At 43.3% G+C, this 16,351-nt stretch overlaps 1 protein-coding gene across 1 annotated transcript in view; it reads left to right on the plus strand.

The window, feature by feature from the left end:
- Positions 1–14,907: 14,907 nt before the first annotated feature.
- The window catches only part of PEX11G (peroxisomal biogenesis factor 11 gamma), a 42,828-nt gene continuing 41,384 nt past the window's right edge, over positions 14,908–16,351 (plus strand). Inside the window, exon 1 of the mRNA XM_073596348.1 lies at positions 14,908–15,121. Within this exon, the coding sequence (XP_073452449.1) occupies positions 15,059–15,121 (63 nt within the window). The 5' untranslated portion in view covers positions 14,908–15,058. The remainder of the gene's footprint in view (positions 15,122–16,351) is intronic.

A 16,351-nucleotide genomic window follows, 5' to 3' on the forward strand; every position in this document is an offset into this window, starting at 1 on the left:
TTCCTGCATCTGGTTCCCAGTGGTCTACAGTTATCTGGCCTATGCACCCCGTAGCTGCACAGATCTGGTACCGCCTACAGTGCCATACCTTCCAACCACCCCGTGGATCGTCACGAGATTTTAACTAAATCCCGGCATCCTGTGAAAGCCGGGCTAAACCCAGAGTCTTGTGCCGAAACAAGCTTTGGCCCTGGGTTCCACTAATACACCTTGAAGGCGTGCGGGTAGCTAGTTGCACCTGTCAAGGCTGAGTTGCAAGTTGGGCCGTGGAAGAGGAGGGAGGTTGGAACTGCTCTACCTCCCACCCATATCCCCCCGTGTCCACCCACGCTCCAACCCCCGGTGTACAGCCTGTGAAGGAGATCATGTGGGTGGGAAATTTGAACACAGCAGCAGTGCTACACCCTGCACATGATGCCACTGTCTGAGAATCCAGAGACCAGCCTTGTGAGCAAGCACTGAGATTGAACTCACTGTGCATATGCTATGGGCGCCACTGGGCTTGGGATGCCCTCGGATGAGAGTCTAGGGGAGTTCCACTCTTGCTGGAAGGCTCATATCTTATCATAGTTAAAAAAGACAAATAGACCTTGCATATGCAGGACAAATGACGGTATGTGCAAGGTCACAGTGTCTCTTGTAACTAACTGACAATTACCTTTTTTCCTTTCTTTACAGTTTTGGTGAGTTACTGAATTACCTGTCTATAGGGCAAATTTATTTTTTGAGTTTTTTAAAAAAAATTTTAGCCAAATAAATGTTCATTCAAGATATTTTCAGAGTATAATGAGAAATAGGACAACAATTCAATATACAAATCCGTGTAAAATGTTACATTGTAATAAAATAAAAAAAATGCCAAGGGGAAACATTCGAGCAATAGACAATAGAAAGCACATTGGTACCTGTAAATATTTTTTTGGTGAATAGAAGCCTATGCCTTTAACAACAAAATGATAACAATTGTGTAGGAATGAATCATATTAAGGAAAAAATAAGAAAAAGAAGAAAGCTTAATTAAACAATACTAAAGAGATGTGACATGTGGCCAGGCTGCTATGTTTGGAAGTATATAAACCGAATTCACCAAAGGAAAATTATAGATGAAATAGTGGCGCTTATCCCCAGGTGGGGAGATGCCAGATACTGTTATCCAGTCAGTGAGCTGAATACAGACGTAACTAGAGAAAAAGTGAAAAAACATATATTGCTAAATAGCCCAAAAAGTAAAAATTAATATTAAATAAAATAAATTATTCAATAAATTCAATATGAGCTAATATAAATTATAACACTCAGTGAAAGTGATATACAAATATATAAATCCAAGAAAAAATATATAATGAATATTGAACACAGTAAATATGTATAAAGTCCAGAAACCAATCAATCGTGAAAAATAATCGTGAAAATATTTGAAGAAAGTCCAAAAAAAGAGTGAGGGTGACTCCAAAACTGCTCAGCTGTGTTTTCAAACATCCACCACACCTCTGTGACGTGAATCCACTCCCTGCTGAAATTCAAACTCACCAGCTGTTAAGGCCTCTCACTCTCGTGTTTGGCCTGACAGAGCCTCTAACCCACTTACATGGGGGTTAACATGCAAGCATACACCTCCACTGCTCCATAGGAACACCGTTTTTCTCAGGTTGGTAGTATGACATAAAAATAAAAGAAGCTCCAATAGTGTAATCTCGTTTAAAAGATTTAATCACATATAAAACAACTTGTAATGAACTCAAATTTAAAATAAAATAACAGGCAAGTCACTTCACGGCAAATGGAGAACTCCCACAGCACAGCAAGCAAGAGCAACTGAAATAACAACAGGCAGGCCACGGAGGACCCAGGAGGTGTGTGCTCACGTTCATCTGACCCGTCCGCAGCACTCGTCCCTTCACTGGAGCTCCACTCTGTCCCCTTTCACTCCCTCCTCTAGTACTCATGTGAGATTGCCGTGTAGCCACGCCCCGACATGTTTCATCATAAAGATTTAATCATGGGGTTAATCATGATAAAATCCCTGGGGAGGAGTGGAGGAAAGGCTCATAAATAGTCTGACGCCTGAGCAGCAGGGGCAGTGTTCCTGGGTCCAGTCCTGCAGGAGAAGTCTCCTGTACTGAGTCTCTGCCTCCTGGGGCAGCAATGCTAGAGAAGCCTTTGTGAAGACACTGAGGTCCCAGGCAGGCTTAAATGGGGAGGGTCCTATTCGCAGATACATTGTAAAGGGATCAAGCTGGATCGGGTGGAAGATCAATAGAGAGAGCCAGGACATCTCCCTCATTAGGAATAGTTTGTGAATATTGGTAGGAGACAACTGGTGATCCTGTGGCTAAGTGAGTAAATGAACCCCAATTCTGAGAAGAAGTAACAGTGTGTGACTTTTAACCTCCCGAGGGAGCATTAGGAATCCTATGGGACATTCAGTGTGCTGCTTTGTAGCCAGCAGTGTGTGAAGTGCAGTCAGAAGTTGAGGAGTACTCGAGTTGTTCAGTTGCAGTTCATCAGGGTATCCCATGCTCCCTATCCCTATCCAAATTCATGTTCCAATCAAAACCCTAAAAAGAACCCCTTGTTTTTGAGCCAGTGGAAGAATGAAGAAAATGCTGTGTGCCTTGCTGTGTGTGCTCTAAAGGGGGAGTGCTACATCTGTTTATGGGAACTTGCAGGGGAGCATCACCCCAATGGTCTGTTCCATGTTATAACATGCTGTGGTAAGCAAACAGCATAGTGACCCTGAATCATACATGGTGAAGAACCGATTAACACAGCTCCCTTTCTCCATTTCCTGGCCTGGGCAGTCCCGCAGTAACATACCTCCAAAATAAAGCCTTGAGACTCAAAGCAGCACTCACCAACACCCACGTCACCATCTGCAGTAACAACCTTCCCATGCTAGGTTACCATGGGAGCAGAGCAAATAAAATATCCCCAAACCCGCTACACACACTAATCCTTCTCCTATGCAATCATGACATTAGGAGATGCTCTCGGGAGCTAGGGTTATATAGGGAGAGTTTCAGTAGCATTATATATAGGGAAAATAAAATCAAAATATACTCTCTTATAAGAAGATAGTATTAACAGCGCTAATAAAATTAAACGAAAGTACTCAAAAGGTCTATGGCTAATGCACACAGTAGCACTAAACTATCAAATGAACGAGAGTAGATATAAAAGTAATAATAAAACAGAAAGTTCAATGCAGTGGCGTGAGAACCAATAGTCCCAGAATGATCGTTCATACAAATACCAGTAATAGTTTATAATATACCAGCGGTAGTATAAAAAAACACTTGTAACTCCTGCATAAACTCAAAGTTTTCTTATGAACAGTTCATTGCACTGCGGACAGTTGAGATAAGGGATTGTATTCCTTCTGGAGTGCACATATCCATGGGTCACTAAACCTTCACCACATCACCGTGTGAATAACCCCCTATGGATGTAAGCTTACCAGAGGTAAGAAAAAGACAAGCCTGTCATCTTTCTCCCTTACATCAGCTCTTCCACTGCCAGAATCTCTCAGTCCTCCTCAGTCAGGGTAATGCAATGTTATGGTAAACACATGTAGGAAATAGAAGGGGAGGCTCTCCATAGTGTGAAAATGTTTAATAAAAAGAACCCACTAGGAACCCCCCTTAACAAATGCACTTACACAATAAAAGTTATAAAACAGACTGACATAGTTAGCATCGGCTCACCACTGGTCGCAGCTCCGAACGGCCCGCCCACCACGATGAGTCCTGGGATGACGCTGCCTGTCTCCAGCTGGTAGGTCGCGTGGTCATGCCCTGACACGTTTCGTAATTCCATCTTCAGAGGGCGTGGCCAGGCAACACGACTCTACAATTAAATAGCATGGGAGGCGGGCTCCCGCAGCGCCATCACCACGGGAACCATCAGATTCGTACCCGCCCCTTTGTGGAGGGTACACGGCTTCCATGCAGCGTCCCATCCATTTATAACAGCTCACTCTGTATTAGCACCATATTATTAGGCTAATCTTTATCCATGCTTCTCAGATTCATAGTGTATAATAAAAATACATTAAATAGTCTTGTAATCATTGGAATGCATTACCAAAACCAATACAAATCACAATCACGGCTTTATATTGAAATATTTATCTTCTAAACAAAGTTTGATTAAATACACATTATTGAAAATACCCAGATGATGGTAACTATTAAAGATAGAGTTTCAATCAAAGATATACCTATATAAATCCCTATTGCCAGAGTGCTAAATAGGTTCACTAGCAAGAGGAATACATATTGCGCCTTTATCTCGGGCATAAATTCACATAAAAAATTACCACAAAAAATACCCCAAAAAATATTAATTCACCAGCACGCTGGAAAATCTACATAAAAAATTCCCAAACGTCCATGATTGTATATTAAATACATCAGATAGATGCTGTAGATGCACCGATGCTGAAATACTACTACTAAAATACCCAGGTGATCATAACTGTGAAATTGCAAAGTTCCAACAAAAATAAACCAATATCCAAACCAATAATTAAATCTGATAACTACTAAAATCGTTAACTGAAGGGATATATACTCCTATCTACTTTCAAATACAAGCATACAATCCCAGCATATAAGATGGCAAAAGAGTATCAAAAAATATAAAAAATATATATATAAATGTGTATATCCTCCAGCATACTGGAAAATCAATAAAAATACAGCTAACATAGTTCAAGATAAAATTGAATTAAAATAAAGTGAAATGAACCATGCACCTTAGCGGTGTAACACAGACTACAGTAATTTAGTAATAAGGAGATAATACTGCAATGCAACATAGAACCCAAAAGAAATGAGTATTATGAGCCAACTAGTATCAATAATTGCTAATGAAACAATTTAGGTTGAGTTCAATATTCAGCCCATTAGGGCTAAGTGTATTAGCCAGAAATATCCACAATGATTCATGCTTGGATATCTCTCTAACCATGTGTTTTATTTTTGACACTTTTTTAGGTGAATGGGTAGGGGTACAATGTACCCCATACTCTTTCAGATAGGGTGGGGGCCAGAATCTGGGGGCCCCCTTGTTAAAGAGGGCTTCTAGATTTCGATAAGCCCCCCGCCCGCAGATCCCTGCAACCAATGGCCAGGGTTGTCGGGAAGAGGCCCTTGTCCCCATCAACATGGGGACAAGGTGCTTTGGAATGGGCGGCACAGGGCCCCCCGCCCCCAAAGCACCCACCCCCCATATTGAGGGCATGCGGCCTGGTATGGTTCAGGGTATGGTTCAGTGCTCGCTCATCGCCACCCCCTTTCCTGACCTACCGGGCTGTGTGCTCAGATAAGATCAGTCTGGTTTGGATTTTCGGGGGACCCCATGGCGTTTTTTCGGCGTGGGGGTTCCCTTTAAAATCCATACCAGGCCCTTTAGTCTTGGAGGGGGAACCCATGCCTTTTTTTTTTAATTTGGCGTGGAGTTCCCCTTTAAGATCATCCGAGCACAAGTTGCATGCCGAAGTTGGATCAGTTAGGACGGCGATCCGACTTTGATCCGACTTCATTGATATTCAATGGGCTGAAATAGGATCAAAGTCAGACTAAAGTAGTGCAGGGAACATTTTCAAAGTCGGACCGACTTGTGTCGGATCAGTTAAGACGGCTCTTAAACATGGATGCGTTTGTCGTATCAGTGTGAACCCGGCCTCAAGATCATCAGAGCTCAAGTCCCACGCCAAACTCGGATCAGTTAGACGCCGATCCGACTTTGATCCTACTTCAGTGATATTCAGTGGGCTGAAGTAGGATCAAAGTCGGACCTAAGTAGTGCAAGGAGCATTTTCAAAGTTGGACGGACTTGTGTTGGACCAGTTAAGATGGCTCCCATAGGGAAACACTGATTTTCACACGTCATGAGCTCCCAATGTCAGAGTGTTTGTCGTACCAGTGTGAACCCAGCCTCACTACACGTGTCATATCATTCAGAGCAGTGGGGATAATTTGTGACTGAGAAGCTGACTTTAATAAAAATAATCAAACCTGGATCATAGAAGAACACCGAACACTCATTGCAGATGTTACTGATAAAAGCAATACATTTATTTTAAACATGTCTAAACTAGAAATTACTAAGCACAAGTTTTTCTCACTGCTGCCAGTGCCAACATTTCCGCCTTCTGGAACCTTTCCTCCTTTTAAGGCTTCATGCACACAAGACGGCGGTGCAAACTCTGCTGAACACATGTTTTTAAAAGCTGAAACCGGCGTTTAGAAACGCCTGTTTAGCCGCGTTTGCCTGCCGCGTTTTACTTTCCCTTTCCCAAAAAATCAATCAATTGACCCCATCAAATCCAAAAAAGACAAAGCTATATTTGGAAGTAAACACTCTGCCTTCTATCTCAACGTTTGGCCTTGTACTTGTTGTCTTTAAAAAATGGTGGCAATGGCTAATTGGCCAAGACCTGAGCTGCAACATCTAAGATGTTGTCTGATATTTCACCAGCCCAACCCGCAAAGGGAGATGAACTTTGCTGCAGAAAGACTTCCAGGTTGCGGCCCTCTGGCCACACTACGGTTGGCATTTTTTTCTTGGCGCTTTGCAAAATGAAATTGCTGACAAAAAAACCTGCCCTGTGTGTACACATTTTGGCCTATTTGGGCTGTGTATGCACTGTGCTACCTCTGCTAAAAAAAAATTAAAAAGTGAATTTAATATACTACCCTGTAATTTTTAAGACGTAACAGAGAATAAAAAATAAAAAAAAATCCCCACCAACCAATTTTTTAGGATGCACAGCATTTTTCTGTGCCTACATGTCCTACAATAATCTGTCTATATGCAATTTGCATATGTTTTCCCTAACACAGATAAAATATGGCTGCTGTGACCTCACCCTTTTATAATGAGGGATCTGGCTTATCCAAAAGCCTCCTTATTGGCCCCTTTAATCCAGGTGGCCTAGGTTCAAAGGCCAGGCAGTGCATTATGGTTACAAAGAATTGGGTCTGATGCATTTCCTCATTACTTCTCTGGGACCACAAATTTTAAACCCGCTGTATCCACTGTTAACTCATGGAATTAGAAACGGGTCACAGAAGAAATGGTCGGCACTCAGGATGACATCAAACAACAGCCTTCTTTTATTGAAAAAGCATGTATAATAGCTGTAAAGCAGCCAATGCGTTTTAGTCATCAGGCCTTAGTCATGGTAGCGGGAGACCTCAGCCTCATCCCTATTTGGTTTTAACTATAGAATTAAATGCAGAAGAAATTGGCTGCAGTGCATACACTTCCACTGGACCTGGCACCAGGACCGGTCTGCAAAAATGCACCTTTTTACCTGCATTAGAACTATTGATTGGGTTGTCTTTAGACACTCTCTAGTGGCAGGAGGAGGAAGCAGACATTGCTTAGTCTCTTACAAGTTGTTTTTTTCACTACTAGTTTCTTGAAAGCTGAACTCCAGAAAAGTAAACCCTTGGGGGTTGCACTGCAAAGGTTAAATGCTGATTATGTCCAGGGGCTCATAATCCTGCAATGGATGTGGGGACTTCAAGGAACAGTCCACCTCTGGAGCATGGGGGATCACCATCTGCCAGGTGAGCACAGAATCAAAAAGGCAAAACTGCTTTTCCTGTCCCCTAGACCAGGGGTCTCCAAACTATGGCCCTCCAGTTGCTCAGGAACTACAATTCCCATCATGCCTTGTCATGTCTGGTAATGTCAGAGGTTTACAATGCCTCATGGGAAATGAAGTTCCGCAACAGCTGGAGGGCCATAGTTTGGAGATCCCTGCCCTAGACATAAAGGAACATTTAACCATTGCAGTGGGGGTACAACCCCCACTACAAAACAGGGCTTTTCCTTTTATCGGTGTTGGGCTTTAATGCATGCAGGCAGAGGTGTCAACACAGAGACAAGAACAGCTGGCAAAAAATAATTCAGCGCCTCTCCAAAGTAGCGAATAGCAATTGCTCCCTTTTTCTGTACTGTGGACCACCCTTTGGAATGAAGTTCTGCATCAGAAATCCTTGACTTTTTCTAGCCAAATCCTGAACCTGAGGTCTCCTTGGAGAACTGTGTCAGTTATATCTATTTTGGCACCCTAAAAAAAATATGTATTTTACTGTCTATGAATTATTTCTATAGAAATCCTTCAAAATCACAGATATTTTTACTTTTTTTATCTTTTGAAATGGAAAAAAAAATAAGGAAAACAAAATGAGACACCGAAAAATACATTGTTCAACTGATAAGGAAAAATATCAGCAGCCACCAGGAGATGGAGACATAACACAAATAATAAAGTCTAGGTATTTCCTACAAAAGTGAGGGTTTCTCTATTGTATGTACTGTACATCACTTTTCCCTGCATTTTATGTCAGTGTGAATTCAAACTTATGGTGGCTATACATGTTTGGATAAGTGATGGATTTGTTTTTACAACTGATCTCTTCCAACAGGAATAATTTATCTATACAGTAGTCAACAACCCAATAAATCACTGCCAACGGACATGGATGGATTTTGTTCAATAGTTAAAATGCTTGTATGTAAGTTATTGATCATATCTCTGTTTCCACCATGTAATATCAATCCAATCGACTGAAATGTGATTGTATTCATGATCAAAGTATCCCAGCGCTGCCAATCGATGCAAAACGATTGATCATTTTCTGTCTTGGCTGATTGAATCGGTTTGCTCAAATCTGATCTAAATTGAGTCTAAATCGATCAGAAAGGAAGTTACAGCTATTCGTTTGTTTGCAGATTTAATTGTTTTGGTTAAATCGCACATCGATCGGATGAAAAAAAAAATTAAGAGCGTAAGATCACTATTAGTACATTATGGGCCTGGTTCATCAGGTTGTAGTTAATCTATGTAACAAAGCTGTGACAGTGCTAAGCCCAGCCACTGTGTTAGTAAGAGTAAATGTCATAGAGGGTTCTCAAGGATGCCGATTGAGGGTCTCCAGAATGTCTGGTATGAACAAAGAAAATAGGTTTTTCCCTTTTCTTCTGGTTTTGTAGCTCCTGGATTAGGTTCTGGAGTCCAGAGGCTTCTAAGACCTTTGGGAGGAAGGAAGCCTCTAATCCCGTGTCCAGGTCTTACCGGAGACCAGCATGCTGAGTGTGCAGGTGTGCACAGTCTTTACAATCAAGGGGCTGTTTGGATTCAGGGCTCCACCTGGGAGACAGGAGGTCCCCTGCCCAGAGGCAAGGGCATAGGCCAGAGAAGCAGGGGTCTGAAAGAAAGCAAGCAAGCAAGCAAGAGAGAGAGAGAGTGAGATAGGTAGAGAGTTCCTACTAGATCACAGTGGTACAGTGAATTCGTCTGAGGGACCAAACCAAAAGCCAAAACATGAGGCCTGAGAAGTGACAATGCAAGAAGAAGCCAGGAGGCTTAATACCAGTTTTACTTATGTGTTTGAAGTGATGGTGGAAACTCCTGTGAGGGTAACTTTTTGTTGTTGAAACTTTTACTTTCTCTTTAAATAAAAGTGAGCCATCAAACCCTGAAACCGTATTTTCTGGCTGGACTGAACTCATAGGAAAGCACTAATGATAACACGTAATACAGCTTTATTAATCAAAGAAGGAGAAGTTTCAAGGGTTATGAATAGAGACCTGTTCTAACAAATTCTGAGGCTGCCATTGCTTAGTGACCCTGTAGAAAATTACATGCGCTGGGTAGGCATATTGTCATTTGGATTTCAAACTTTCTGAAGCACAGACCTGGAACAAGCATGCAGCAGCAAATTAAGATTTCAGGCAGAAAATGTGTGAAATGCATGCTATCTGAATAATTTAGTGCCTTCTTTAACCAGTTGTAGACTTTGGGCATGCTACACACGCCCAAAAAAAGTCATCATTGTGCACAGGCCGTGTGTAGCATATCCAGTCTCTCTGTCCTGCTTCTAGGACATCCTTCCCGGTATACAGTAATTGTCACCTGTGTTTATTCAAAGCCGCATTACTGTATACTTGGGGAAGAAGTCGGTAGCTGTATCTGTCAAAGAAGCATTCTGAATCAGTGTTTATAAACAACACTGCTTCAGACCATTATACAAAGATACAATGTAACATATTCTATTCATTCATCTGCAGATGAAAGGGATGAGCTTAGATCTGCAAATGAAGTCACTTAAAGCAACCTGACAATTAAATATATATATATATTTTTTTTAAATAAAATGTTCCTCTGTGTATCCCCTAATTAACTCTTAGTTTACTATAATCAGCCCGAATTAACACATTTGACTCTTTCTCTCTTAAGCTATTATTTTCCTGCTTATGTTTTTGTTTGTTTCTATTTTATAATTTAAAATATAATATTTAAACTTTTTTTTTTGTTTTTGTCTTGTTTGTTAATATTTTTACAAATTTAACATATATTTACACATCTCTCATATAAAAAAAAGCAAAATTGGAAAAAAAAAAAGAAAAAACGCTTTATTTAACCATTTGCCACCTGGCCTATAGCAGAATGACAGCCGGGAAGTGGTTCAGTTATCCTGACTCGGCGTCATATGATGTCCAGCAGGATAACATGCCGGCGCACAGCGCGGGAATCGGTGGTGATGTGTGTCACTCAGACACACTGCATCTCCGATCGAAGGAAGGAGCCTCTGATGGAGGCTCCTTACCACGTGATCAGCTGTGACCACAGTGCCAATCAGTGCCCATCAGGAAAACCTGTCAGTACCTCATAATCAGTGCTGGCCATCAGTGCCATCTATTAGTGTCCATCAGTGCAACCTGTCAGTGCCCATCAGTGCTGCCTATCAGTGCCCATCAGTGTTGCATATCAGTGCTGCCTATCGGTGCCCATCAGTGCTCCATATCAGTGCCACTTATCAGTGCCCATCAATTCTACATATCAGTGCCTCCCCATCAGTGCCCATCAGTGGCACCTTATCAGTGCCGCCTCATCAGTGCTAGTCAGTGAGGGAGAAAATAAAACTTTATAACAGAAACAAAGAAATTTTGGGGGGGCAGGAAGGGGTGAAGGTGCCCAGTATTGAAGTGGTTAATTTGTAAATAACTTTGCAATGCTTTGTACCAGAATCATAATTTTAGTGTCATTTTAAACATGTCAAATTATATAATAAAATGTGCACTAAAATGTAACACTATTTATTTTTAAACTTACACGGCTCAAAAAAAGAAAAAGTGCATTTTCAAGTTTCATGTCTAAGAACTGCAGGGGGAAAAAAATAATTATTGTAATACAATATTATGAAAAAAAAGACTTGTTTGTCCTTAAAAACACAATATATTACCTTGTTATCTTTAGTAATGACAAAGTTATCGCGAAATGAACAGGCTCATAGCAGAATTGGAAAAACTGCTCTGGTCCATAGGGGGTAAGCAGGTGTGAGAGGCGAAGTGGTTAAACAGACTGCTGTGGTGAATTTGCCCATGATACCCCTACCTGATGGGAGATCTGCAAATCCAGCAACATCTGCCCATAACCAAATTATCATTTTTACCTAGGCTGACGCTTAAAAGTATTATGCACCCCTAAGGTTGTGTAAACACCAAAAGAAACACTGTCACTTTACCCTGAATGGGCACCCCACACCCCAGCAACTTTATATGCACCACCAGTCTACACTTTTTCCTCACCTTTCCACTGCCGCAGTCCATCCTGGGAAAGCTCCAGAGCTGGATGATGTCAGCATTTAGCACGGTGGGTGATGTCACTGATACCCCTCACATGTGACAGTGTTCGGGCCTTTCGACTGGCAGCTCAGGCTGAGGCACTGTAATATTGGAGAGGTTTCATGTGCCCCTATAGCTTTGATGATGGAGCAGAGAGGTGGTGAAGGAGCACAGATCAACAAGGATACCTTGCTGGGGGAACATAAGGAGACATTGTCACTTTGTCTTGAAAGGGCAAAGTGACAGTGTCTCTTAACAAATGTATGGACCAGAGTATAAATGAGCTCCTGGTGCAATGCAAACCCATGTTTGGACCAAGCTTTCTTTGCCGGAGAGAGACAAATGTGCTATATAGTAGTGTTTTTTTTTTTCTTCCCCTGTCAATGGTCGTTAAGGAAACAGTGGGTGCCAGCACCTGCCATGTCCTTAGCAACCAGTGACATCATCGAGCCCCATTCATTTACTGTCTTGCAATCCCTCATGTGGGTGAAAGGGACAACGCTCAAAGGAGGGTAGAAGGTAGAGACAAGGGGTGACCCGGAGGGGGTGTACCTTCACCTATTCTCTGAGGCCACTAAAAAGAAGAGCTAAATGTACCTAGCATTAACATGTGTTTAGATGTGTTAAAGCATTTTTTCTGCCAAAACACCGCTGCTCCGGGATGCGCTGGAAGTGTTTTTTTTTTCTCTGCCTCTAAACTCTTTTAAACGCCTATGTATGCATGGACACACAAGCTAACATACAGGGGCAGATAAAAGCCCCTAAGAGCAGCGTTAAAAACCTTCAGTGTGCATGAGGCCTAAACAATGAAATCTAGAAGCTGATTGGTTGCCATGCACAGCTGCTCCGAACTCTGTCTGCTCCTTTATGTGTGTTTGTACTTTCCTCACCAGGGCCGGGACAAGGGGTGGGCGGAAGTGGGCACTGTGGTATCACGTGAGGTGCGGGGCGGCAAGAGGAGATTGGGGGGAGGGGTTTGTGTTGGTTGGGGGGAATTGGGGGGGCAACAGGTGGCAAGAATTGTTCTAAGAGGGTATATTTGGGGAAGGGGTGCTAGGAAAGGTGATTTGGGGGTATTTGTGTTGGGAGAGAGGATGGGGGGGAAAAGATTTGTGCTAGAAGAGGTGATATGAAAGAGGGGGGAAGGGATTCATCATCATAGTAGGGATGATTGGAGGGTATTTGTGCTAGGAGGGAAAACATTTTTTGGGGGGGTTTGGAGTGGGGGAGAATATGTGTGTTAGGAGGGGATATTTGAGTAGAGGATTTGTGCTAGGAGAAGTGATTTTTTTTTTGGGGGGGGGGGGGGGGTCAGGGCATTTGTGCTAGGAGGGGGGTTGTGTTTGTGCTGGGAGGGGGGTTTGGAGTGGGGCAGAGTATGTGTATTAGGAGGGGATATCTGAGTAGAGGATTTGTGCCAGGAGGGGGGTTGTGTTTGTGCTGGGGGGGGGGGGGGTTGGAGTGGGGGGACAGTATGTGTATTAGAATGGGATATTTGAGAAGAGGATTTGTGCTAGGAGAAGTTACTTTTTTTTGGGGGGGGGGTCAGGGGATTTGTGCTAGGAAGGGGGTTGTGTTTGTGCTGGGGGGGTTGGAGTGGGGGGAGAGTATGTGTATTAGGAGGGGACATTTGAATAGAGGATTTGTGCTAGGAGAAGTGACTTTTTTTTTGGGGGGGGTCAGGGGATTTGTGCTAGGAGGGGGGGTTGGAGTGGGGGGAGAGTATGTGTATTAGGAGGGGACATAGAGGATTTGTGCTAGGAGAAGTGATTTTTTTTTTGGGGGGGGGGGGGTCGGGGATTTGTGCTAGGAGGGGGGTTGTGTTTGTGCTGGGAGGGGGGGGTTGGAGTGGGGGGAGAGTATGTGTATTAGGAGGGGACATTTGAATAGAGGATTTGTGCTAGGAGCAGTGATTTTTTTGGGGGGGTCGGGGGATTTGTGCTACGAGGGGGGTTGTGTTTGTGCTGGGAGGGGGGGTTGGAGTGGGGGGAGAGTATGTGTATTAGGAGGGGACATTTGAATAGAGGATTTGTGCTAGGAGAAGTGATTTTATTTTTGGGGGGGTCGGGGAATTTGTGCTAGGAGGGGGGTTGTGTTTGTGCTGGGAGGGAGGGGGGTTGGAGTGGGGGGAGAGTATGTGTATTAGGAGGGGACATTTGAATAGAGGATTTGTGCTAGGAGAAGTGATTTTTTTGGGGGGGGGTCGGGGGATTTGTGCTAGGAGGGGGGTTGTGTTTGTGCTGGGAGGGGGGGTTGGAGTGGGGGGAGAGTATGTGTATTAGGAGGGGACATTTGAATAGAGGATTTGTGCTAGGAGAAGTGATTTTATTTTTGGGGGGGTCGGGGGATTTGTGCTAGGAGGGGGGTTGTGTTTGTGCTGGGAGGGGGGGGGGTTGGAGTGGGGGGAGAGTATGTGTATTAGGAGGGGACATTTGAATAAAGGATTTGTGCTAGGAGAAGTGATTTTTTTTTGGGGGGGGGGGGTCGGGGGATTTGTGCTAGGAGGGGGGTTGTGTTTGTGCTGGGAGGGGGGGTTGGAGTGGGGGGAGAGTATGTGTATTAGGAGGGGACATTTGAATAGAGGATTTGTGCTAGGAGAAGTGATTTTTTTTTGGGGGGGGGGGTCAGGGGATTTGTGATAGGAGGGAGGTTTGGGGGGGGTTTGTGTTGGGAGGGGGGGTTTGGAGTTGGGGGGGAAGAGTATGTGTATTAGGAGGAGATATTTGAGTAAAGGATTTGCGCTAGAAGTTATTTTATTTTTGGGGTCGGGGGATTTGTGCTAGGAGAGGGGTGGGGGGTTAGAGTAGGGAGGAGAGTATGTGTATTTTGGAGGGGATATTTGAGTAGAGGACTTGTACTAGGAGAAGTGATTATTTTATTTGGGGGATTTGGGAAAAGAGAGGATATGAGCTGGGAGGGGGGTTGGGGAGACAAAGATTTGTGCTTGGGAGGGGGATTTCAGCAGATTAGTGCTTATTTTTTTTTGGGGGGGGGGGGGTTGATTTTTGCTAACAATTAATTCTTATGCATCTTGGGGGGGGGGGGGTTGCAGTTTGCCCTGGGCTCTAAATGACCTTGTCCCGGCACTGTTCCATGCTATAACTCAATGTGATATCATAAACATAGCAGCACTTAATTTTCTAGCTCTCAGTAATTCCTATCCTTTTTTCTTTGTTTCCTGCCCTTGTTGTTACATGCTTGTGATGAAGTGCCTGAACTGGATGTTACAGTGTTCATTTCCAGGAAAACGAACACAGGCTTGCCCACGTGACGTGTGGTGTTCAGCCACTAGAGTAGCAGGAAGTGTGATGGAGGTTTTGAGAGAGAGGCTTGGAGCGCGGAAGTCCGAAGTCCTGACCATGTTTCTACCGTGCTAAGCTGCTGGAGAATACTGCCTGCACTACATGTCACAATGGCCAAAGCAGTAGCTGGAATGGTGACTGTCTTGGAGTCATACAGAGGGAGAGACAGACTGGTGAGTGAGACTTGTGCCAGCCTGGATAGGGGTGAGGGGTGCTCTCATAGATTAAAGACAAGAAGTACCCCCTCCCTTTTATTTATTTTTATAAACACCTCCCAGGTTGTCATTCATATTTTACTCAGTAATTTAGATGTATATGAAAACCTACAGCATGCAAGGTGAAAGGAGATCTAGCAGACACTTCAAGGGAACTGAAGGCATTTTATATTAGAATATTAGACTGAGAGCAGGCAGGATTTTATTGCTGAAGAGATATGCAATGGTTGATATGTGATAAAATCCACCTACCTGCCTGCTCCCAGTCTTCTTGGCATGTAAACTGAACAGGCATGGTCTCTGTGTGCTGGGATGACTGACACCTGCACAGGAATAGTGTCATCCGATGCCAGCCAATGGAGATGGCCGAAGACCGGCACCGACCAGGCACCCAGACCATTAGACTGCATTCACACCTGTGCATTTCCTAAATGCACAACAAAAAACATGCACTTCAATTGCAGGACGCGCATGCAGTGCCATTAGTTTGCCGCGCATAGGGAATGGACTGCTCTAGGTGTGGTGCGTTAAGACATTAAAAGCTTGCAACAAAAAAAAAAAAAAGCGAGAGCAGGATTGCTGGTTCTCACTAGGCTCAGGTGTGAATGCAGCCTTAGAGAGCAGGTAAGTGAAGTGCCTTTTGTCCTGCTTTAAAGCTCATTCACACCAGCCCATATGCTAAAATGCTGCAGGCTGGTGTGTGTGTGTAGGAGCCATGCTTTGAGTTGTTGCAACACAAGGCACTGTTTCCTCCTTTTAAAGGATATCTATGGTCACAGCATACACTGTCATTTTATAACATCAGCACTGTAGTGCAAACAATAGTTATATTTCACAATCCAATATTAGCTTCTTTAAAAATCCCATTTCATGTTGTGGGAACTGCCTGTCTGTTGACCATCTCTTTCCACAAGTTCCTGGATTCCCTGCATGATATTCTGCTTCTCCTCCTGCTGTTTACTTTCAATTGCAAAGGACTACATATCCCTATGGTCAATATACAATGTACAACGCTATTAACCACTTAACGACCACCCTTTAGCAGATTTACTGCTACAGGGCAGCCATTCTGTGCAGAATCGTGTGTATATATATATAGAGAGAGAGAGAGAGAGAGAGAGAGATTATATAGATAGATAGATAGATAGAGATATATATATATTGCACAATTCTGGCTAAAATGAAAAT

This window comes from Aquarana catesbeiana, linkage group LG01 (assembly GCF_042186555.1).
Source record: "Aquarana catesbeiana isolate 2022-GZ linkage group LG01, ASM4218655v1, whole genome shotgun sequence".
NCBI classification, from domain to species: domain Eukaryota; kingdom Metazoa; phylum Chordata; class Amphibia; order Anura; family Ranidae; genus Aquarana; species Aquarana catesbeiana.